General features: G+C 35.9%; 1 protein-coding gene across 5 annotated transcripts in view; it reads left to right on the top strand.

Annotated features, from left to right (window-relative positions):
• Nucleotides 1-17,473, top strand: part of Ccser2 (coiled-coil serine rich protein 2) — a 120,290-nt gene that overhangs the window by 89,508 nt on the left and 13,309 nt on the right. For 2 of the 5 annotated variants that reach the window (XM_051206862.1, XM_051206861.1), the window contains exons 7-10: nucleotides 2,787-2,870; nucleotides 5,616-5,702; nucleotides 7,324-7,413; nucleotides 12,824-12,956. In XM_051206862.1, the coding sequence (XP_051062819.1) occupies nucleotides 2,787-2,870; nucleotides 5,616-5,702; nucleotides 7,324-7,413; nucleotides 12,824-12,956 (394 nt within the window). The remainder of the gene's footprint in view (nucleotides 1-2,786; nucleotides 2,871-5,615; nucleotides 5,703-7,323; nucleotides 7,414-12,823; nucleotides 12,957-17,473) is intronic. The other 3 variants (XM_051206864.1, XM_051206863.1, XM_051206859.1) reach the window with 2 other exon arrangements.

Consider the following 17,473-nt stretch of genomic DNA (forward strand, 5'->3'; position numbering starts at 1 on the left):
GCCTCCCTGCCTCCCAATGCTGGGATTAAAGGCAGTTGCCACCACTCCTGGCCAAAGAAACTTACTAGTTTCATTGATTGTGTTTTGCTTCATTACTGTCTGCTCTTTACTGTTTAGTTTGTCTTCTCTACTTGTTCTTGGTTTATTATGTTCTAGTGTGACTGACACCTATTTATGTCAGCCTTTCTAGCCACCACTTTCCCTAAGCACTGCTTTAGTTGCGTTCCATAAACTTTGATCTGTAACATCATTCTCTCATTTACCTGTGCCCTTCTCTTTAGACCCATACAGGATTAGAGGTTTACTTTCCTTTCCAGATTCTGAGAGTCATCCTGTCATGAGGGGATCCCGTCTTCATAGGACCTAGTTTGTGTGTTCAGTCCTTTGAGTAGAGCTTCTTAAATTCTTAGCTCCCATGTTTCATGCTTGCCTGTTTCTTCTGTGACATCAGTGACTAAGTGTGATGCCCCTTTTTATTGCCTCCATACACCCCTGAGGAGACTCTTAATTTCATTTTCCTGGTCAGTGTTTTTTCTCTTCATTGATTAAATTGGATCATTTCTGTTGTTTTCATAATACTGATAGCAAGTTTTAAAAGTAAATATAAAAATTGTCAATTATTTTACCTTATGTATTTTATTTATTTGTGGAATAAGACATTTTCTTCTATTTACTTCACTTTTAGTTTTGAACATTTTTTGATAACTTAGTAATATATCTCTTCTAGTTAATTCAAAATTCTGTGTTATTTATGGTTTTGGTGTTTGTATGAGTTGACATTTTTTTCTATTTGAAGTTTTTGTCTTGTTTAAATTCTATGATGAAACACAAACACACACACACACACACACACACACACACACACACACACACACACACACACACACACACACCCCTACCGCTTTCCTGTAGTAGGGAAAGGTCTAATAGGCTTCAGGGTACAAGCTCTGGATGGAAACCACAGTTGAATTACGTGTTCAGCAGAAGCTAGTTGGGGCCTGCTGGATCTGCTTTTAGTTTACTTCTTGGCTATCTTTCTAACTTTGATAATAAGCTATTCAAGACCAATTTAGATGCAATTTAATGGTTTTCCTGCTATATTCCTATTCTCTCTCTCTCTTCCTCTCCCTCTCTTTCTGTCTCTTCCTGTCTCACCCCCTTTCCCTCTTCTCTCTTATATGTCTCACAACTACACCCACAGCCATTGCAAAACAATATCTGCTTTGTTTTCCCTTATTCTTTGGGGTTCTGTACAGTAAACAGGAAGATAATTGGAAATAGGTTAAATTTTCAGAGCCTGTTTTTCTCAAATGTACTTATTTGTAAGATTTACCCTGCATTGATGTGTCATGCCATTAGAGTAGAGTTGGACTTCCTATTGAAATTTCTTCCCTTTCTCTTTGTTTTAAAACCATTTTCAAAATTTAATGTTCTGGGACTAAGGGGGATGGTTTAGTCAGTTGAACACTTGTCTTGAGAACACAAGGATCTGGTCCTTGATCCGCAGTACCCATGTGAAATGTCCGGTGTGTGGTGGCACTAGGGAGGCAGAGAGAGGAGGCTATCCCTAGCCTCATTGCTAAGTCGTAGGCCAGTGGAAGACTGCCTCACAAGAAATGGATGTCATTCCTGAGGATGGTGCGTGTGTGTGTGTGTGTGTGTGTGTGTGCACTCACACGCACACACACACACACACACAAACACACTTTTCTGTTATCAAGATACTGCCTCTCCTCTCAGGTCCTAGTGTCTATACTATCACTAGTAGAAATGTTAATTTATCAAATGCTGAGAATCTGGCAAATGCTAAATAAGCCCATATCTACAGACTCTGATTGTCCTGTAACAAATCACCCAATGCCCCCCTCTCCTAATCAGGCACACCTGCCTCAGTTCAGGTAAAACATGGTTGTGTGGGCTTTGAACACGTATGAATGATAAGGGCAGTATTGTTGGTGCTGTGAAAGTTGTGCTGCATTGCTCAGGCTCAGCTCTTCAGCATCATCTGTGGCATATTCTGCACTGGTTCATCTTTCTTGAGATTGTCTCTTTGAATCATTGAACTTTTTTTTTTTTTTTAATTAGTAAGTCAGTTTAGAAAAGACTAGAACTTAATAGTATCCTCTCATTTAACATTCTGATGTTCAAAGGACAAAATATTATATTTCTCATTCTTTTCTTACTGGGGATACATTCTGTAGCTAGTAGAGCTGAAGACATAGTGCTGAAATCACAAGCTTGAACTCGCAGTATGTAGATTTATATAGCACCTTCTCATTAAGACATAGAGCATTCCCGGCTTCCTCTTATATGTGTCTCAATGTTCCTTCATACTCAGTACCTTTGTCTGTGTCTATCCAGATTTCCAGCACTGTATACCATTTGGCCTTCTTTTCCAGATGTCTTATGTAGAGTCACGTGATACATATTCTTAAGTATCTAGTATTTTATCAAATGATTTTTATGGCCAGGATTTGATGAGTTTCAATATACTATTCGACTGGAGTTCCCAGTTTTTCTTGGCTGAGTTAATTTTAAATGTTTTTAGGGTGTTTTCTGTAGTCCTTTTCTAACTAACTGTTCAGTGGATGTGCTCTTTCCTCAGGTTATCTTCGCCCCACTCCCTTTCCTTTCCACATTTCCTTCTGCCAGTGCAGGAATGAGAGGGGCTTCTGAAGTCTCACTTTTCGTTCTGTGCCCGTGTTTGAGCTAGGGGCAGTTGAAGTTCAAGTGAATGTTGGTGATTATTGCATTAATCTTTTGTCTTTTCCGTCTTTTCCTGGTAGCATGATGGAAGTGGATCATTGAATGATGTTGAGCTATCATTGTCATCCAGTCCAGAGCCAGAAGATGGTGATCAGATATATAAGGTATGGCTAGCTAGTTATGCTGAAGATTTCAAAGTCTTTACTCTAAAAGTAATACAGTGATAACATTTTAAGCTTTAAATAATAGAGGTTTTAGCAGGTTATAGTGGCACATGTCTATGTATCCCAGGAGACTGATTAGAAGTCTGCCTGTGCTACACAACACGTTCCAGGTCAGCCCAGATAATGTAGTGAGATACTGTCACAAAAATGTCTGAGGTAGTTCAGTGGCCAAATACTTGTTTAACATCCACAAGGCCATGAATCAGATTAATCTCTACTACAGAAAACAGGACAGCCTAGAGCCTCGCATTCTGGGAAAACAGTCACATTTCTTCTGAACCTTTGCTGCTGTATGAAACTAAAATGATAACCCAGTGACGTATTCCTTTAAATTATCCTTCCTTGTCATTGGAAAGTAATTGGCCCCTGTGTTATTACTGTTGCTTATAACCATGAATAAAAATTATCAAAATAAGATTTCCAATAAAATTAAAATGGTAGGAGGTACTTCATATATTCATAGAACTGAAGAAACTTTCAAGTAATGTGGTTATCCTTCCCATATTTGAAATTCTAATTATAGAATCTATACATATTTTAATAAGCAATTGGAAATATAATTTTCATGATCTTTAGATTTTAGTGGATAGCTTTTACAACTGTTTCTCAAGTGTACACAGATAATTTTTGATTCATTTGATATTTTCAAGGCATTTATTTTCCATTTCCAGGCTGTAATGGCCCATGTTTGCTAGTCATGGCAATAATAGATAATCTCAGAACATTAGTGACTTAACATATTGTTAAGTCTTACTTAGTTACACATGGTCTGTGTATTAGCTGAAATTCTGTTTTATTTGTCTTCAATCTGAGAGGCTGAGTGATCAGCCCTGTGGTTTGGCATAGCATTGTTGTATAAAGGAAGAAGAACTTTGAGACATTCACATGAATTCTCATGAATATGGCAGATACTACTTCCAGATGATTCAGGTGGTGTAGGCTGAAAATAGCTGGACAGAGGAGTATAGACTGCTTATAGATGTCTGAGTAATCCACTAAGAACTGAATCCTAAGAATATAGCACAGTAGTTATGTTGGGCTACTAATCTGATCTGGCCCTTCTCATTTGTTGTCACTCACTCAATCACTTTCTGTCTGTGGGTTTCCACATGACTGGTAGTGAAGTAGTGGTCCATGTCAGCAAACCTGCAGAAGATTGTGGCTTATTTAGAAAACTGTTTCATATTTGCATCCAGTTTAAGACCAGTGATTTAGATGACCTCAGAGAATGTCTAAATTTTTTTCAGCTTTCTGGCTGACATTTCCCCCCCCTCCAATTAAATATCGCCTCAGATTTTATCAGGTTTTGTACAAGTGAAGAATTATGAGACAAGGTCTTGTGTAGTCCAGAATGCTGTGTAACTGCCATATAACTGAGGCTAGCCCCCGTGTAGCTGAGGCTAGCCTCTGTATAGCCTTGAACTCCAGGTCCTCTCACTTTCACTTTTGAAGTACTGTGATTACAAGGATGTACCACCATACCAGCACAGGAACTTGCTGTGAAGAGACAAAACTAATTTCAATTTTTTGCATTGCCATGGTTTCATTGCTTATTTTTCTAGTTTGTTCATATGTTTAGTATTGCATGATAGACACATTGACAATTGACATTAATTCATGTCCCTATTCCCTTTTTGTCTAGGTTCTCTAATCCATCTTTTTCCTCCTGATTCATGAAGTTTTACTTGCTAAACTATTCTTCAAGTCCAGCTTTTATAGGCTTTCTGAATTACAAAATAGATGATAAAATTTTTATAAGCTCTGATTTAAATCATATTTCAAAAAAATTCATTTAATGTTTATTTGTGATCTTTTGTTAAAATATTTGCATTTTTAAAAAAGTTAAAAAAGACAGTTTCTTAAATGTATGTTATCTATTTTAATCATATTCACCCTGTATCCGTGTTTATTTGTATCTGAAGATGACATATTTTGCTCAGTAATAACACATAATATTTGTTTACATGTTTTTGTTCTAGAAAAATCTTTGATGATAATATACATTCTAATTTCTTATAGTACTTTCACAGTATATGTCTATATGGGGATAATTGAGTAGTGGTACACAAAATGGGCTAGGATAGGTTAACAGTACTTGCCATTTTGGAAATAGCATCAGAATATTGCTTAACTTGACAAAGGCTTCCATTTTACAGTACTGATATGTGTGGTTGACAGAGTTGGCCAGTGCCTTTCCTTTTCCTTCAATCAGCACTTGTTAGGAAAGTGTCTCCTTACAGAATACTCCTTGGTACTCATCTGGCATATTTGTATTTTTTTCCTCTGTTCTGAGACAATCTTGAAAATTCTTTTATACATTAATTACACCCTGACAGCTTATAAGTGTCCCTTGAAATTTTAGTTGAAGTTTTGGATGGTGATTTCCTCTACTGTATGACCTTTACCCTAGTTTCTTTATTATGTTAATGCAAAGGAAAAACAGCATATATCTCTGTGTGGCCAAGGTCAGCATAAATGCTAATTCAAATGAGAACTTCATGAATATTAGCAGTTACTTCCATTTAGCCCAATGTTTGCATGTCAGTTGCCATTAGATCATGAAATCTTTCTAAAATTTTAATGTATTTCCTTTTAGATGAACAAATCATTCATTCATTATTTGACCTCATTGACTTTATGCTTCACATTAGAATATTTTATATAACAGTATTTTTCATATTTCAGAATGAAGATTTATTAAATGAAATAAAACAACTTAAAGAGGAAATAAAGAAAAAAGATGAAAAAATTCAACTATTAGAGCATCGGCTTGTAAGTATTATAACACTGTAAAACAGGATCTTCATGAGGAGCTGTGTTTGCTTTTGTAAGATGGGGCTAGAGTAGAGCTTGACATTGGTTTGGCTCTCAGAGTTCAGTGTAGCATTGTGTTTAGAATGCATATGTCCCATTTAAAGTATGCGATGCAACTTTGACATAAAATGAGTACCTGGCATTTTCTGTCTGTAAGTAGAGTGACACTGAGTGCTTGGCCTTGACCATTGGTTATATTGAAAGGGAATCTAGGGAAATACTTCAACTCTGAATGATGGTAAGTGATTCCTCAGGTTAGCCTTGATTGAATCTTCATAATTTTATAATTGTGATTTCAAACACTCATGAGAAAACCATTGGTATAGTACCTTGAATTCAGTTATAGGGTAGTTTGTAATAATTAAAGGACCAGACTAAAATGAACATACTGCATAAAAATCACAATTAAAAGAGAATATTTACTCAGAATCAAACAACAACATAACAGCAAATTCAGCTTTATAAAGTACTGCTTTCAGTCAGAATGTCAAGGATGTAGCATAGTGAATTCTGTGCTTTTAAGATTGAATGAATAGGAACAAACATGGGATATGGTTAACAGGGCAAAGGCAGGTGATGAGAATTATGTAGAGAATTTATTTTTCAATTCAGAATATTCCAGTATGGAAAAAATTATTGAAGAGGCTGTGTAGCCCTGCACAGAGGAACAGACAAAGCATGTGGACTGCTTTTATTTAATACTCAGTAGAGTTCCATCAGAGATCCATTTAAGAAACTGTAGTGCTTGTTGCTGGAACACTTTCTCTGGAGAGTTATAAGGAAACACCTGTTCTTCCTTATAGGGCACATCATCAGCCTGAAATACAGTTCCACCAAAAAGTCCGTCTTGGGGACCTAATGAGTCTACTTAGTTTACTTTCAGACTTTGGGTGAGGGGTTGCTTGAAGGAGCAGGGATGAGCCCAAAGCACTCAGACCACTCGGACTTTTCATCCCATAGCTACATAGATGGAGTTAATATTCCACAGAATATAAATTCTAGCACCTCACAAGATTACAGGGCCACATTAACTAGGGCAGAGGTAGACATAGCAGGTGGAGGGTGCAGAAAAGAGTGACCAGAATCTCAGGTGAGGTATTGGAACCTTCTACCCTGTCTTTTGAAGGAATACCAATCTTAACGTTTTCTTGCAAGTAGTTACATCTGATCAAATCCATGGCTGTTGGGGGCCAAGGAGAGTACTTTACAGTAAGATCAAACAAAATAAACAAGAAAAGGAATATAAGTTTTCAGAGCATTATCTTATGCCCTTGATTGCTGCATATATCCTCCATCTAAGTGATGTGGCACATTTTCATATATCTAAAATCATATGTAGTGAGTTTTTTAGGCAGTTTAAAAGATTGTCAAGCAAAATGTTGTAGTTCACTGGCTTTATCTCAAATCCAGTTCTTGAAAAGGGGGAGGCAGCTGAATAGACCTTGAAGTCTGGTGTAGGCATGTATGCCATGAAAGTAGCCAGAGTGGCATTGCACTTTGGCTTGCTCTTCTTAATATAGTGTCTGTCTATGTGTATGTGCAGAAGAAAAACATTTTGAACATTTATGGTTTTGTCCAGGCAACCCGGTGTAACTGCCATCAGAAATCTAAAGATCAAAAGTGTATATATGCTGATAAATTTACCCAGACACCCTGGAGAAGAATCCCTGTAAGTCACCTGTTCTTGACTTCGTCTTTTGCTATTTTGTTGTGTTGCTTTGATTTTTTTTTTAATCTAACCACTAATAATTTTGAATCTGCCATAGCTATTTTGTGTTTAGATGAGCTGCTCTTCCCTTATTTCCTAGGTGTTATGTGCTTTCCAAAGCTTTCTTGTGTGCTCTATACAAATGAATGTGCTTTTAGTAGCTTTTCCATTGTGCATATTGTGGCCCATCTTATTGAAGTGTCTACTCTTTTCTCATCGCATGTTTTTGTGGGAAAAGTAATGTTGTGGTCCTACTTGTACAATATATCCCACTTTGAAAGTGTATGATGTGGTATGTTCCCTTTTGTGTTGAAACTTTTCCATATAGCTTTTATTATTATAATTACAAACTTTTGAGAGAATTAGGAAATATTAATCCATAAAAACATAGTTAGGGTTATGACTTATTTGAAATAATAGGAAATATCTGCCTAAAATTGTTTGTTGTTTTTGTAAGTATTATGTATCAAAATATATGTAGTGCTAAAAGTACTGTATTATTCATTCTTGAGTACTTGGAAGTCACTTCAGGGTGTTAGTCATTATCTGTTATATGGGGTAGGTAATAGGCTTTTATTAATAAGAGAATGCTTGGTACACTTGGAGACTCCTTTTGTGTTCTATATTGAAGCAGACTCCCACTAATACAAAGTAATAGAAAAATACATAGGTTAATATAGTAAATCCAACTTAGAAAAGTTAACAGTAAGCTTTAATTTTTATAAAATTGTTACTTTGTTTCTTTCCATATAATATGTAATTGCTTTCTCTGTATGTGGGATGATATGATAATAGAAACTAGCTTATTTGAACATCTTCTTTCACTGTGGTTCTTGAAGGAAAAAACTGGGGGAATGAGAGAAGGAAATACACAGATAAATGCATGCTCCTCAGTTCCTAAACAGCTGAAGGAAGTACTGAATCACTGATATAAATCAGTGCAAATTTCGAGGAGTTTGGAGGATATGGGAAAGTCTAGATTAAATCAAGAGTATGGTGAAGGATGGTAAAGGTAGGACTTAAGTTACAGAAAGCAAATGGCATCCTTAGACAAAGATCCCCCAATTCTACTAGATGTTAAAGGGTATGGAAATGTTTGGAGACAAGTCCAAAATAAGTTATGATGCCCAGTGCCTCTACATGGGTGTTTGATCTCCAATTTTCCTACGGAGTGTAGTTTTAAACATCATTGATTAGCTTTTCTGTTAAGTATAAGAAGTTCTATTTTGTATCTTTATGCAAACCTTAGACTTCATAATCACCCTGGCTTCCCCAGCCTCATTGTTCTGGAAGCATGGTATTAATCTATCTCCTACTCTAGGTAAAAGTAACTGATGTAGAACCACCCCAGTTGCATGTCAGAGTTAATTTTTACAATGATCTTGGGAGACGTAAAGGTCAGGTGCTTAGCCAAGCACTATCAAAAACTTGAACTTAAGCTTCCTCCATTAGTGTTTTTTTTTTTTTTTTTTTTAAGAGATATCATCTGGCCACATTCCTTTGTTTTATAGATAGGAAATGGCCTCTTAAGTCTCTACAGTAAAGAAATGGCTGAGACAGTACTATAACTTAGGACTCCTGACCACCAGTGATTGGTTCCTTATTCCAAAAGCACACTGAAGAGCCTTTGAGGAGGAGAGGTTTTGAAAAGTATAATGGGAGGAGTGAGATGTCTATCTGCTAGTAGACGCAGAGGTGGGAGACAGTCTGGTGGCAGTGGGTTCACAGGTAGGGTGGAACACAGATGTGACTTAAGGAGAGCAGTGAAGTTAGTGTGAAAGCTCATGTAAGTACGGAATCAGAAAGTCTAACCTATGGACTACAGCTCGTTTATTTACTTCAGTAATATTAAGTATCAGGTTAGTAATGAATTTACCTGTCTAGCGTGTTTAGACAGAGTACAGGTGATACAGATGAGGGGGTGCAGCATCGTTCTTGTTTGGTAATCTTTAGGTTTTTTTTTTTTAAAGACAGATTTTTAGAAATGAAAAGGCCAGTTAAAAATCATTGCAGTCTATAGTAAAATTAAAAAAAAATGTAAAGCCTTTAAGAAGGTAACAGATTATAATCAATGTCTTTTCATATTTTCTCATAACACCTTGGGGCATTTCAGTGTTTTTGACATTGCTACAGTCTCTTGATTATAGCATCTTCTTGGACTTTCTGTGTGAATTCCATTTGAACGTTATCTAAAAACACGAAGGAGGAAATCTGATTGCAGTAAAAGATGGAAGGATAATGGCTGAGAGATTTACTGACTAGGTTTGTTTGAAGCCATGTAGGAGGTGGAAAGAAACGGGAAAGGTAATAGATGGACACCTTGATAGATAGCTACCAGTGACAGCAGAATGGTTGAAGAGCAAATGCTTTGAAGCTGACATGAATTTCCTGTGGAGATTTGTCTGAGTGGAGTGAGGTATCTCCTCGTGGCTATAAGTAAGATACCTGAAGTAGAGAATCCACAAGAAATAATAAGCAAAGCAGTAGAGCAGACAAGATACCTGTGGCTTATTCCTCTGTGCCAAGCTCTGTCCACTAAGGGTCGCAAAAGATATAATACCAGCCCACCAGATGCCTACTTCCTGTGACTTAACAGTATGCTGGATGCCAGTGATCTTATTTCTCCACACAAGGAAGCTAAGACTGAGAAGCAACTTGTTCAAATACTTGCATGACTCGGGAATGCTGTGGGAGGCTGGTGCTATGAGAAACCAAAGTTCATTTTATTTTGTTTTTGTTCTTGTTTGAGACATGGCTTCACTATTTAGCCCTGGCTGCCTGATATAGAGCAGGGTGGCCTTGAACTCAACAGACTTCCACATACCTCTGTTCCTAAATTTAGGTATTACAGGCTTGCACAGCCAAGCCTGGCTGAAGGTTCATTTATATAATATATAAAGTTATAGAGCCAGCTGTGGTTGGTACAGTCCAGTTGATTCCAGTGCTTGAAGGCTGATGAAAGGATGGCTACAGTTAAAAAGCCAGGCTGTGCTTTATAGCAGAGCTTGTCACTCTTTTTAAACATAGTCTTTACAGCATTATTTAATATTGACTATTACTACTAATAATAAAATAAAAGACATCATGAATTTGAGAAGGATTAGAACATATGGGGAAAGTAAGTAGGAGGGAAATGATGTAATTATATTTAATTTAAAAATTGCAGAAATAATTTGGATGAGAAAAAATAAGACAAGGAATAAGTTCTATTACTCTATGTATTTCTAATATTGTTAACCTTAACATTTAAAGATAGAAAGTCCTTTTGCACATTAAATTCCAAATTATCAGGACATACTATTTTTTACCCGCCAGCATTTGCTTCAACACCTTAATCTGAATAATTAAGAATTTAACCCTTGGTCCCTGTCAGACAGAAGAGGTCTAAAGGATCTATTTGTCTTGTCACATAATCAGCTGGCCTGGATCACTATCAAAACAAGTGTGGGAAGATGCAGACTATTATGTTACGTGTTGAAACTGTTCACAGTTGGGCCTGATTCTGCTTCTCTCTCCTGGTTTAATAACCGACTGCTACAATGAGAGGAGCATGGCAAGATGGTCTTCCATACGTTTCAGAATGTTCTTTTGGAGTTATTTCTAACATTGAATGATGAATGTAGTAGAGACACTTGTAACATATCAACCCAACAAGTGGAATATGGTGTACTCATCTGTAAGCAGTCGTTTCTCTAAGAATTAGGTGTTTGTGCTGTAGACTTACTGAGTCAAGTTATTTTTGTAAAATCAGAAAACTTACCATAGGTGCATCAAAAAAGCATATCACATATGTGTGATTTCTAAAAGTTAATGTTTATAATTTTACTAGCAAGAAATCAGTTTCCTCTTTCTCGGCCTGGGAGATAGTATATCAGAGTAACTGAAACAATAGTGTATCTTGCAGATTTGTCTTTTGAGTAAACTGTCCCATGTGCTTTCCTGAACTGGAGCCTGGGCAGCGGCATTGATTAACATTTCTAAAGAACTGTCTGACTTTTAGACTCAAATTTGCCACTTTCCTCCTCATTAGGAATTGCCAAATTGTAACTCAGGTATTTATATGGGTATTTGGAGATAAGTACTCAAAGGGAATTAAAGGATTTATTTCTTTGCCAAGGGGTCTTTTATTTATTTTTTGTTGTATTTATATTTGTCATTCAAAGAGGTTTGTTTATGTGAACACACACACATACTTCAATGTCTGAACAAGTAACATTTGTGAGGTATCACACAATTGCTTTTGCATTATGTAATGTTAATCATTTTCAGGCATTGAGTTTTGATTATAGTATTTTGCAGTTAGCTTTATAAATATTGGCAGGAGCCATCTCTGCCTCTGAGACATCACATTCTAGCAGGCAGAAGTCAGCACACAAGAATTATTTATTTTCATGTCTTCTGCTGTTTTTTGAAACAACCATGTTTTACGATTTCTAGTTATATATAAAACCATTAACTGCGTAGAATTGTTTTTCAAGGCCAATAACAAATTATACATGGCTGTTACAACCATCTGCTGATCTGTTTATAAATGTCTGTCATTCAATTTGGATTTATTCCAGACCTATGGAAGATATTTTTGAAGCTGAGTGTGTCGGACGGAGCAGTATTTTCTCTGATGAATTATAAAATAAAATATATTATGATCAAGTTTGCTAGTACTAGAACCATTTCATTTGTGTTTTGTAGTTTTATCTGCGGATATCTTTTAATTTGGCTACAGTGGAGAGTTGAGGCAAAATATGTCTTTGATTCTGTGCTGTTCAACATCTGACATACAAATGCCTTCCAATTTTGATAAAACATGATTACGCCAAATTAAGGAGCTACTAGTTATCCATACTAAAAGCAAGCATCACCTATGGCTTGCATGCCACACTTTGTAAGAATGTATTGTCATAATATCCTAATTATTTCTAACCCTAGCTTTATTTTTTGTGTTCTAATCTTTTGAAAATCTGTGACTTGAAAAGAAATAAGTGTATTTGTTTGATAATGTTTGATTCCCTGATTCATAAATTAATGTTACCTATATGTTAGTAATGTAATTTATTCTCCTTTTTACAGTTCTTCTTCTTCAAAATAGTAGATAATCTAATACTTTAAAAGATATTTAATGATGGATTTACTACATGCCAGAAAAGCTTATTTGTGTGTTAATTACAAAAAGAGTCACATTTTCTGTAAAAATGTTTGACAACTAGAGTTTGAATTTGGATGTGTTAATAGTATGAGCTGCCTGTATGTTAAAAATGAAATTTACTTCTAATTAACACTGTTGCTGTGTTATTTTAAGTGAAAACAAATATGACTTTGGTTTCTCTGGTTCCCTTCTTTATTATGCCTCCCTACCCCATCTCTTTCTGCACAGGGTGGGTACTCTGCCCCCTCCTTCTCTCCTTGGCAGGGCTCCTTCCAGGGGATGCCACGGACTGTTCCACCGCATCGCAGACAGAGTGAGTCTGTGTCTCTCACTCCCATCTTGCTCTGGCTTCCCCTTCATGGTATTTCCCTTCTGCATGACCTGTCCCTCTCCAGTACCTTCTTTCCCTCCTGAGCTACCTGCAGGCACCTGCTATGGAGCACTCCCTGTGGTCTGCTCTCTTAACCTTGACGCATGCAAACAAACCTCTACTCTGGCCTAAAAGCTGTCAGAGGTTAATTCCACCTTAACACTGTTGAAACCTTCTACTGGTGACCCTAGACCTACTGACATGCATCTGTCTTTAAACAGATCTTATCAAGATGGTGAAATATGAGTAAAATTGCTGTTTGTCAAGTTATTTTGAAAATGTGCACATTATCCACAGATTCGATAGACAGATGCATATTATTTAGGGACCAGGCTTACTAGACCATTGCACACTTCCTAAGCAAAGGCTTTGATTGTACTTAACTGCCATCTAAAAACTTTAAATAAAACGTTTCAAGGCCTTTTTTAAAAACACTAATATGACTTTATAATTTGTTAGCCGCTTCACAGCACAGAAACAATGGCTTGGAATATATATGCATGTTTACTAACACTTAATGATTCAGTTATCACTTGACCTTCCACCTGTGTTGACTGCTTTAGATTATGTATAACTATACCTGGTAAGTTTGGCTGCATTTTATCTTTTTTGAAAAGTCACCCCTTCCAAAAAAAAGTTAGTATTAATGAAAATAGTCAATCAGAGTTAGTTCTATACCTTCTTCATGGATTTATTCTCATTATGTGATCTATAAAGAGTCTAAAGTGTATTTTTAAGAGTATATAATTTATTTTTTAATTATAGCCTGATTTATCAAAATCATAAATGATTAACATTAATCTCAGATAAGACATGGTTTGGTTGGTGCCTCTCTTCCTGTGATTTCTTTTTTTGATGAAAAGTAAGAGTTTGTAGAGCCTGCAGACTGTAACAGGGTATTGTGAAGCTAGTTCTTTTATGTAGAGGCTGAAGAGTAATAAGATAGTGAGGTAATAGGAAACCCATTAACAAATAATGGATTTTGAGGCTTGTAGTCAGTACCCATTAACAAATAATGGATTTTGAGGCTTGTAGTCAGTAACCAGCACTGCTTGACAGGTTTATCTTAGATCACCCTACCTGCCTCTGGGCTCACTGAAGTCCCCTTCTCATGTCCTCCTCCTCTCCACCAATTTTTCCTGCTATGTCTCTGCTAGCTGCAATATAGAATTGAAATAAGATTAATTGGCCTGCATTGCAAATGGAACTTTTAAAAATTAATTTTGAAGTATGTATCTGGAAGTATCCCTCTCATTAATTTCTTAACTGGAGTAGCTATAGAATTTTCTTACCCCTTCCTCTGGCCATTGGCCTTCTGTTTAGAGTCTGATTGTGTACTATTGTGATCAAGACTGATCTCTGATTTTGCTAGGTCAAACCTCTTTCTGCATTTCCAGATTAGGAAAAAAGAAAGATTAGTTGTATGCTTTAGCTCTGCTAGCTAATCAGGGATGGGTGGATATGTCCTTCTCTAGAGATGCTCATAGCAGTCTTGTTAGCCTTAGCTTCAGGTTCGTTCCACACCCTTTAGCAACTCTCACTGAGTTTGAGAGTTTCTTTTGGAAGAGAAAGGTGTTTTAACAACTCTTATTATCTGAGGTTCACCCTGTGGATAGCCAATGCAATGTGCTAACAAAGCTTATTTTTCTATCCCCGCCCCATTTTGTATGATGAAGTAAGGCCATGAAATCATAGGAATGAATCCAGTGATTTTATAGAGAGTATAAGAATAGATTTTTTTTTGTATACTAAATGAACATTCAACAAAATACTGTCTTTTTCTACATTTAACTAGTGCATGTTTCCCAGCACTCAGTTTTTATAGAAGTTGATTATTAATAATAGAAGGTAGTTAAAGAGTTTTTCTTTCATTATAATGCTTCATTTTAAAAGTCAAGCATGGGCCTGGAGAGATGGCTCAGAGGTTAAGAGCACCGACTGCTCTTCCAGAGGACTTGGGTTCAATTCTCAGCACCCACATAGCCACTAACAACTGTCTACAACTCCAAGATCTGACACCCTCACAAAGACATATGTGCAGGCAAAACACTAATGTACATAAAATAAAATAAGTTGAGCATTGACTAAAGTGCACTGTGTTTATCATCAGTGCAGAGGTCAGAAGTTGAGGCTCAGTCTTTAGTAATGACAGTCTGGTTTGCTTCTTAAGTTGTAAGAATAGATAGTCCAGTGTGAAAACATAGCCTGTTCTAAAAATGCAGAATGTGTATGTAGCCCAGGCCATTTCACTAAGCTACACTGGCCAGAAATCTTCTTGCTGAATTTAAGAATAACTCAAGGAAATGGAGATAAATATAGAAATTCCTGGCTTTTACATGACTTTCTCTGAAAATGTTCACTTGTATTCTAGTGAAAATTTTATTATAAAATATAAATACTGATATTTACTTTGCTGTTTTTCTTGTCACTTCAAATAAAAATTGTAGGTTAGCAGAAAACAGTTTCTGTTTAGGTTTATGGAGATCTTTGCTGCTGTCAGTGGTCACTTGGGTTAACTGGCATTGGTTACTCTTACTCTAATGCCCACTTGCATTGGATTGAGAATGATGAGTAATCTAATGCAGAGAAGGAAGAAATTAAGAATTGTTCTTGCAAATAGAAAGTCTTAATGACAAGTCCACATAGCTTCCCTTGCCACACTTGGTGCATCAAATCATATTTAAGAACAACACCTACTTGTTGATATGCCTACCATCCCTTTCAGAATTTTCTCTTGGTTATTTTACTTGAAAGAATTTAGGAACTCTCTGTATCTCTGTCTTCTGTGTCAAACAGCTAGAGGGGAAGGAAAGGAAACAAAACACATGAAATACATCTCCATGTGTCCTAATCATCCAGCAATTATTGGATGTGATACTTGATGTCTAAAATTATATCCTAATGTTAATTATGTTTACCAGAATTACATTGAAATCACAGAATTTATAGTTTTTGTTTTTTCCTTTTATTGTGTAACCTTCAGGTGATACTTAACAAATAATTTTGACAAGTGATGATAAGTTTATTTTGCAGCCCAGTGTGATTTATTGGATGCAAATATGTATTTGTAATCCAATACTTTCTCTTAGAACATAATATATTCATTTTCTTCTCTGGTGACTTTTTTTTTTCTAAAAGTGTTAGAAACTTGCAATAAAAAAAGTCGCTGAATCATGCCTCCTATATAAGACTGAGTGAATATAGGCTTAATATATCAACTTTAAATAAGAAGATTAAGAATCTTAGACAGGATCTGTAGACATGATTCATCAGTTAAAACACTTAAGCATGAGGCTGAGTTCTGATCCCAAGAAACCCTTATAAATATTGTTGGTATGGTTGTCCACCTATAATTTCAGCCTCAGAGAGAGCAGACAAGGGTCTTCAGATCAAATTACCTAGCAGACTAGCAGCAATATAAACGAGCATGGGATTTGATTGGGAGACTCTGCCTCAATGAATCAGGTGGAAGAATGACCAAACATGATTCCTGGTGTCAACCTTGAGCATCCATATACACATGCAAAAACGTGCATACACAAACATGTACATACCAATACACACATGGAAACTAGGAAGCAAAAAAGAGAGAGAGAGAGCACTTAGGCAACTTTTTATAAATTTTATGTTATCCTAGAAAATACTTTTAAAAATATCTTTATCATTTTGAGTGCTTTTTCCTGAGGATTAAACCCATTTGCCAGGAACCTTTTTTTATAGTTGAAGATGATGAGCCCCAAGTGAGAGCCATTCTTTGGTTCAGCCAGATACTATTCATTTGACCTCACCTGCCTCACTTGCTGCTAACATGCTGATTTTCACCAGCTTGTTCACTGATTTTTTTTTTATTTTTATTTTTTGGGGCTCAGGAATTACTGTCTTAGAGTCCATACCCTTAATCTAATAATTAAATACTGCATTTTGAAAATGATGTCTAAAATATTTAAAATTTTATGTATAGCTTATGAAATATAGCTATATATTTAAGAGAAGGATAAAGATAGCATATAATGTGTAAGTTTTTTTAAATTATCACTTGATCTCCACAATAACTCAGAGCTATTAATTATTCTAATTTTATAGTCAAAAGTGTAAATCAATAAATCATTTTCTCAGATAAGTAAAACACAGCAGAATTTCACTTAATGCTCAGACCAGAGCCTGTATCTTGCAATTTATTATAGATGACCTTTTCTTTAAAATTTAAAATTTCTTTTGACATATAATATAGTGGCTCATTATAGAGGAACTAAAAGAACTAAAGTAATTTTATGTGTTTTGTTCTAGTCTTATAAAATAAGAATCTTTATAGTCCTAGATATGTTTAAATCATGTAAACATTTTTCACATAGTTACTATAACTTGAAATCACCCCTTCCTCCCCCTTTTTTTTTTTTTTTTTTTTTTGGTGGATGACAGTGTATTATCACTTGGGTTTAGTTCTGATTGAGTCTTTTTTTTCCTGGTCCACATAAACTACTGCAGTGGAGTTTATTATTGTGTACAAT

This window comes from Phodopus roborovskii, unplaced genomic scaffold, assembly GCF_943737965.1.
Source record: "Phodopus roborovskii unplaced genomic scaffold, PHOROB, whole genome shotgun sequence".
In the NCBI taxonomy this organism is placed as follows: Eukaryota; Metazoa; Chordata; class Mammalia; order Rodentia; family Cricetidae; genus Phodopus; species Phodopus roborovskii.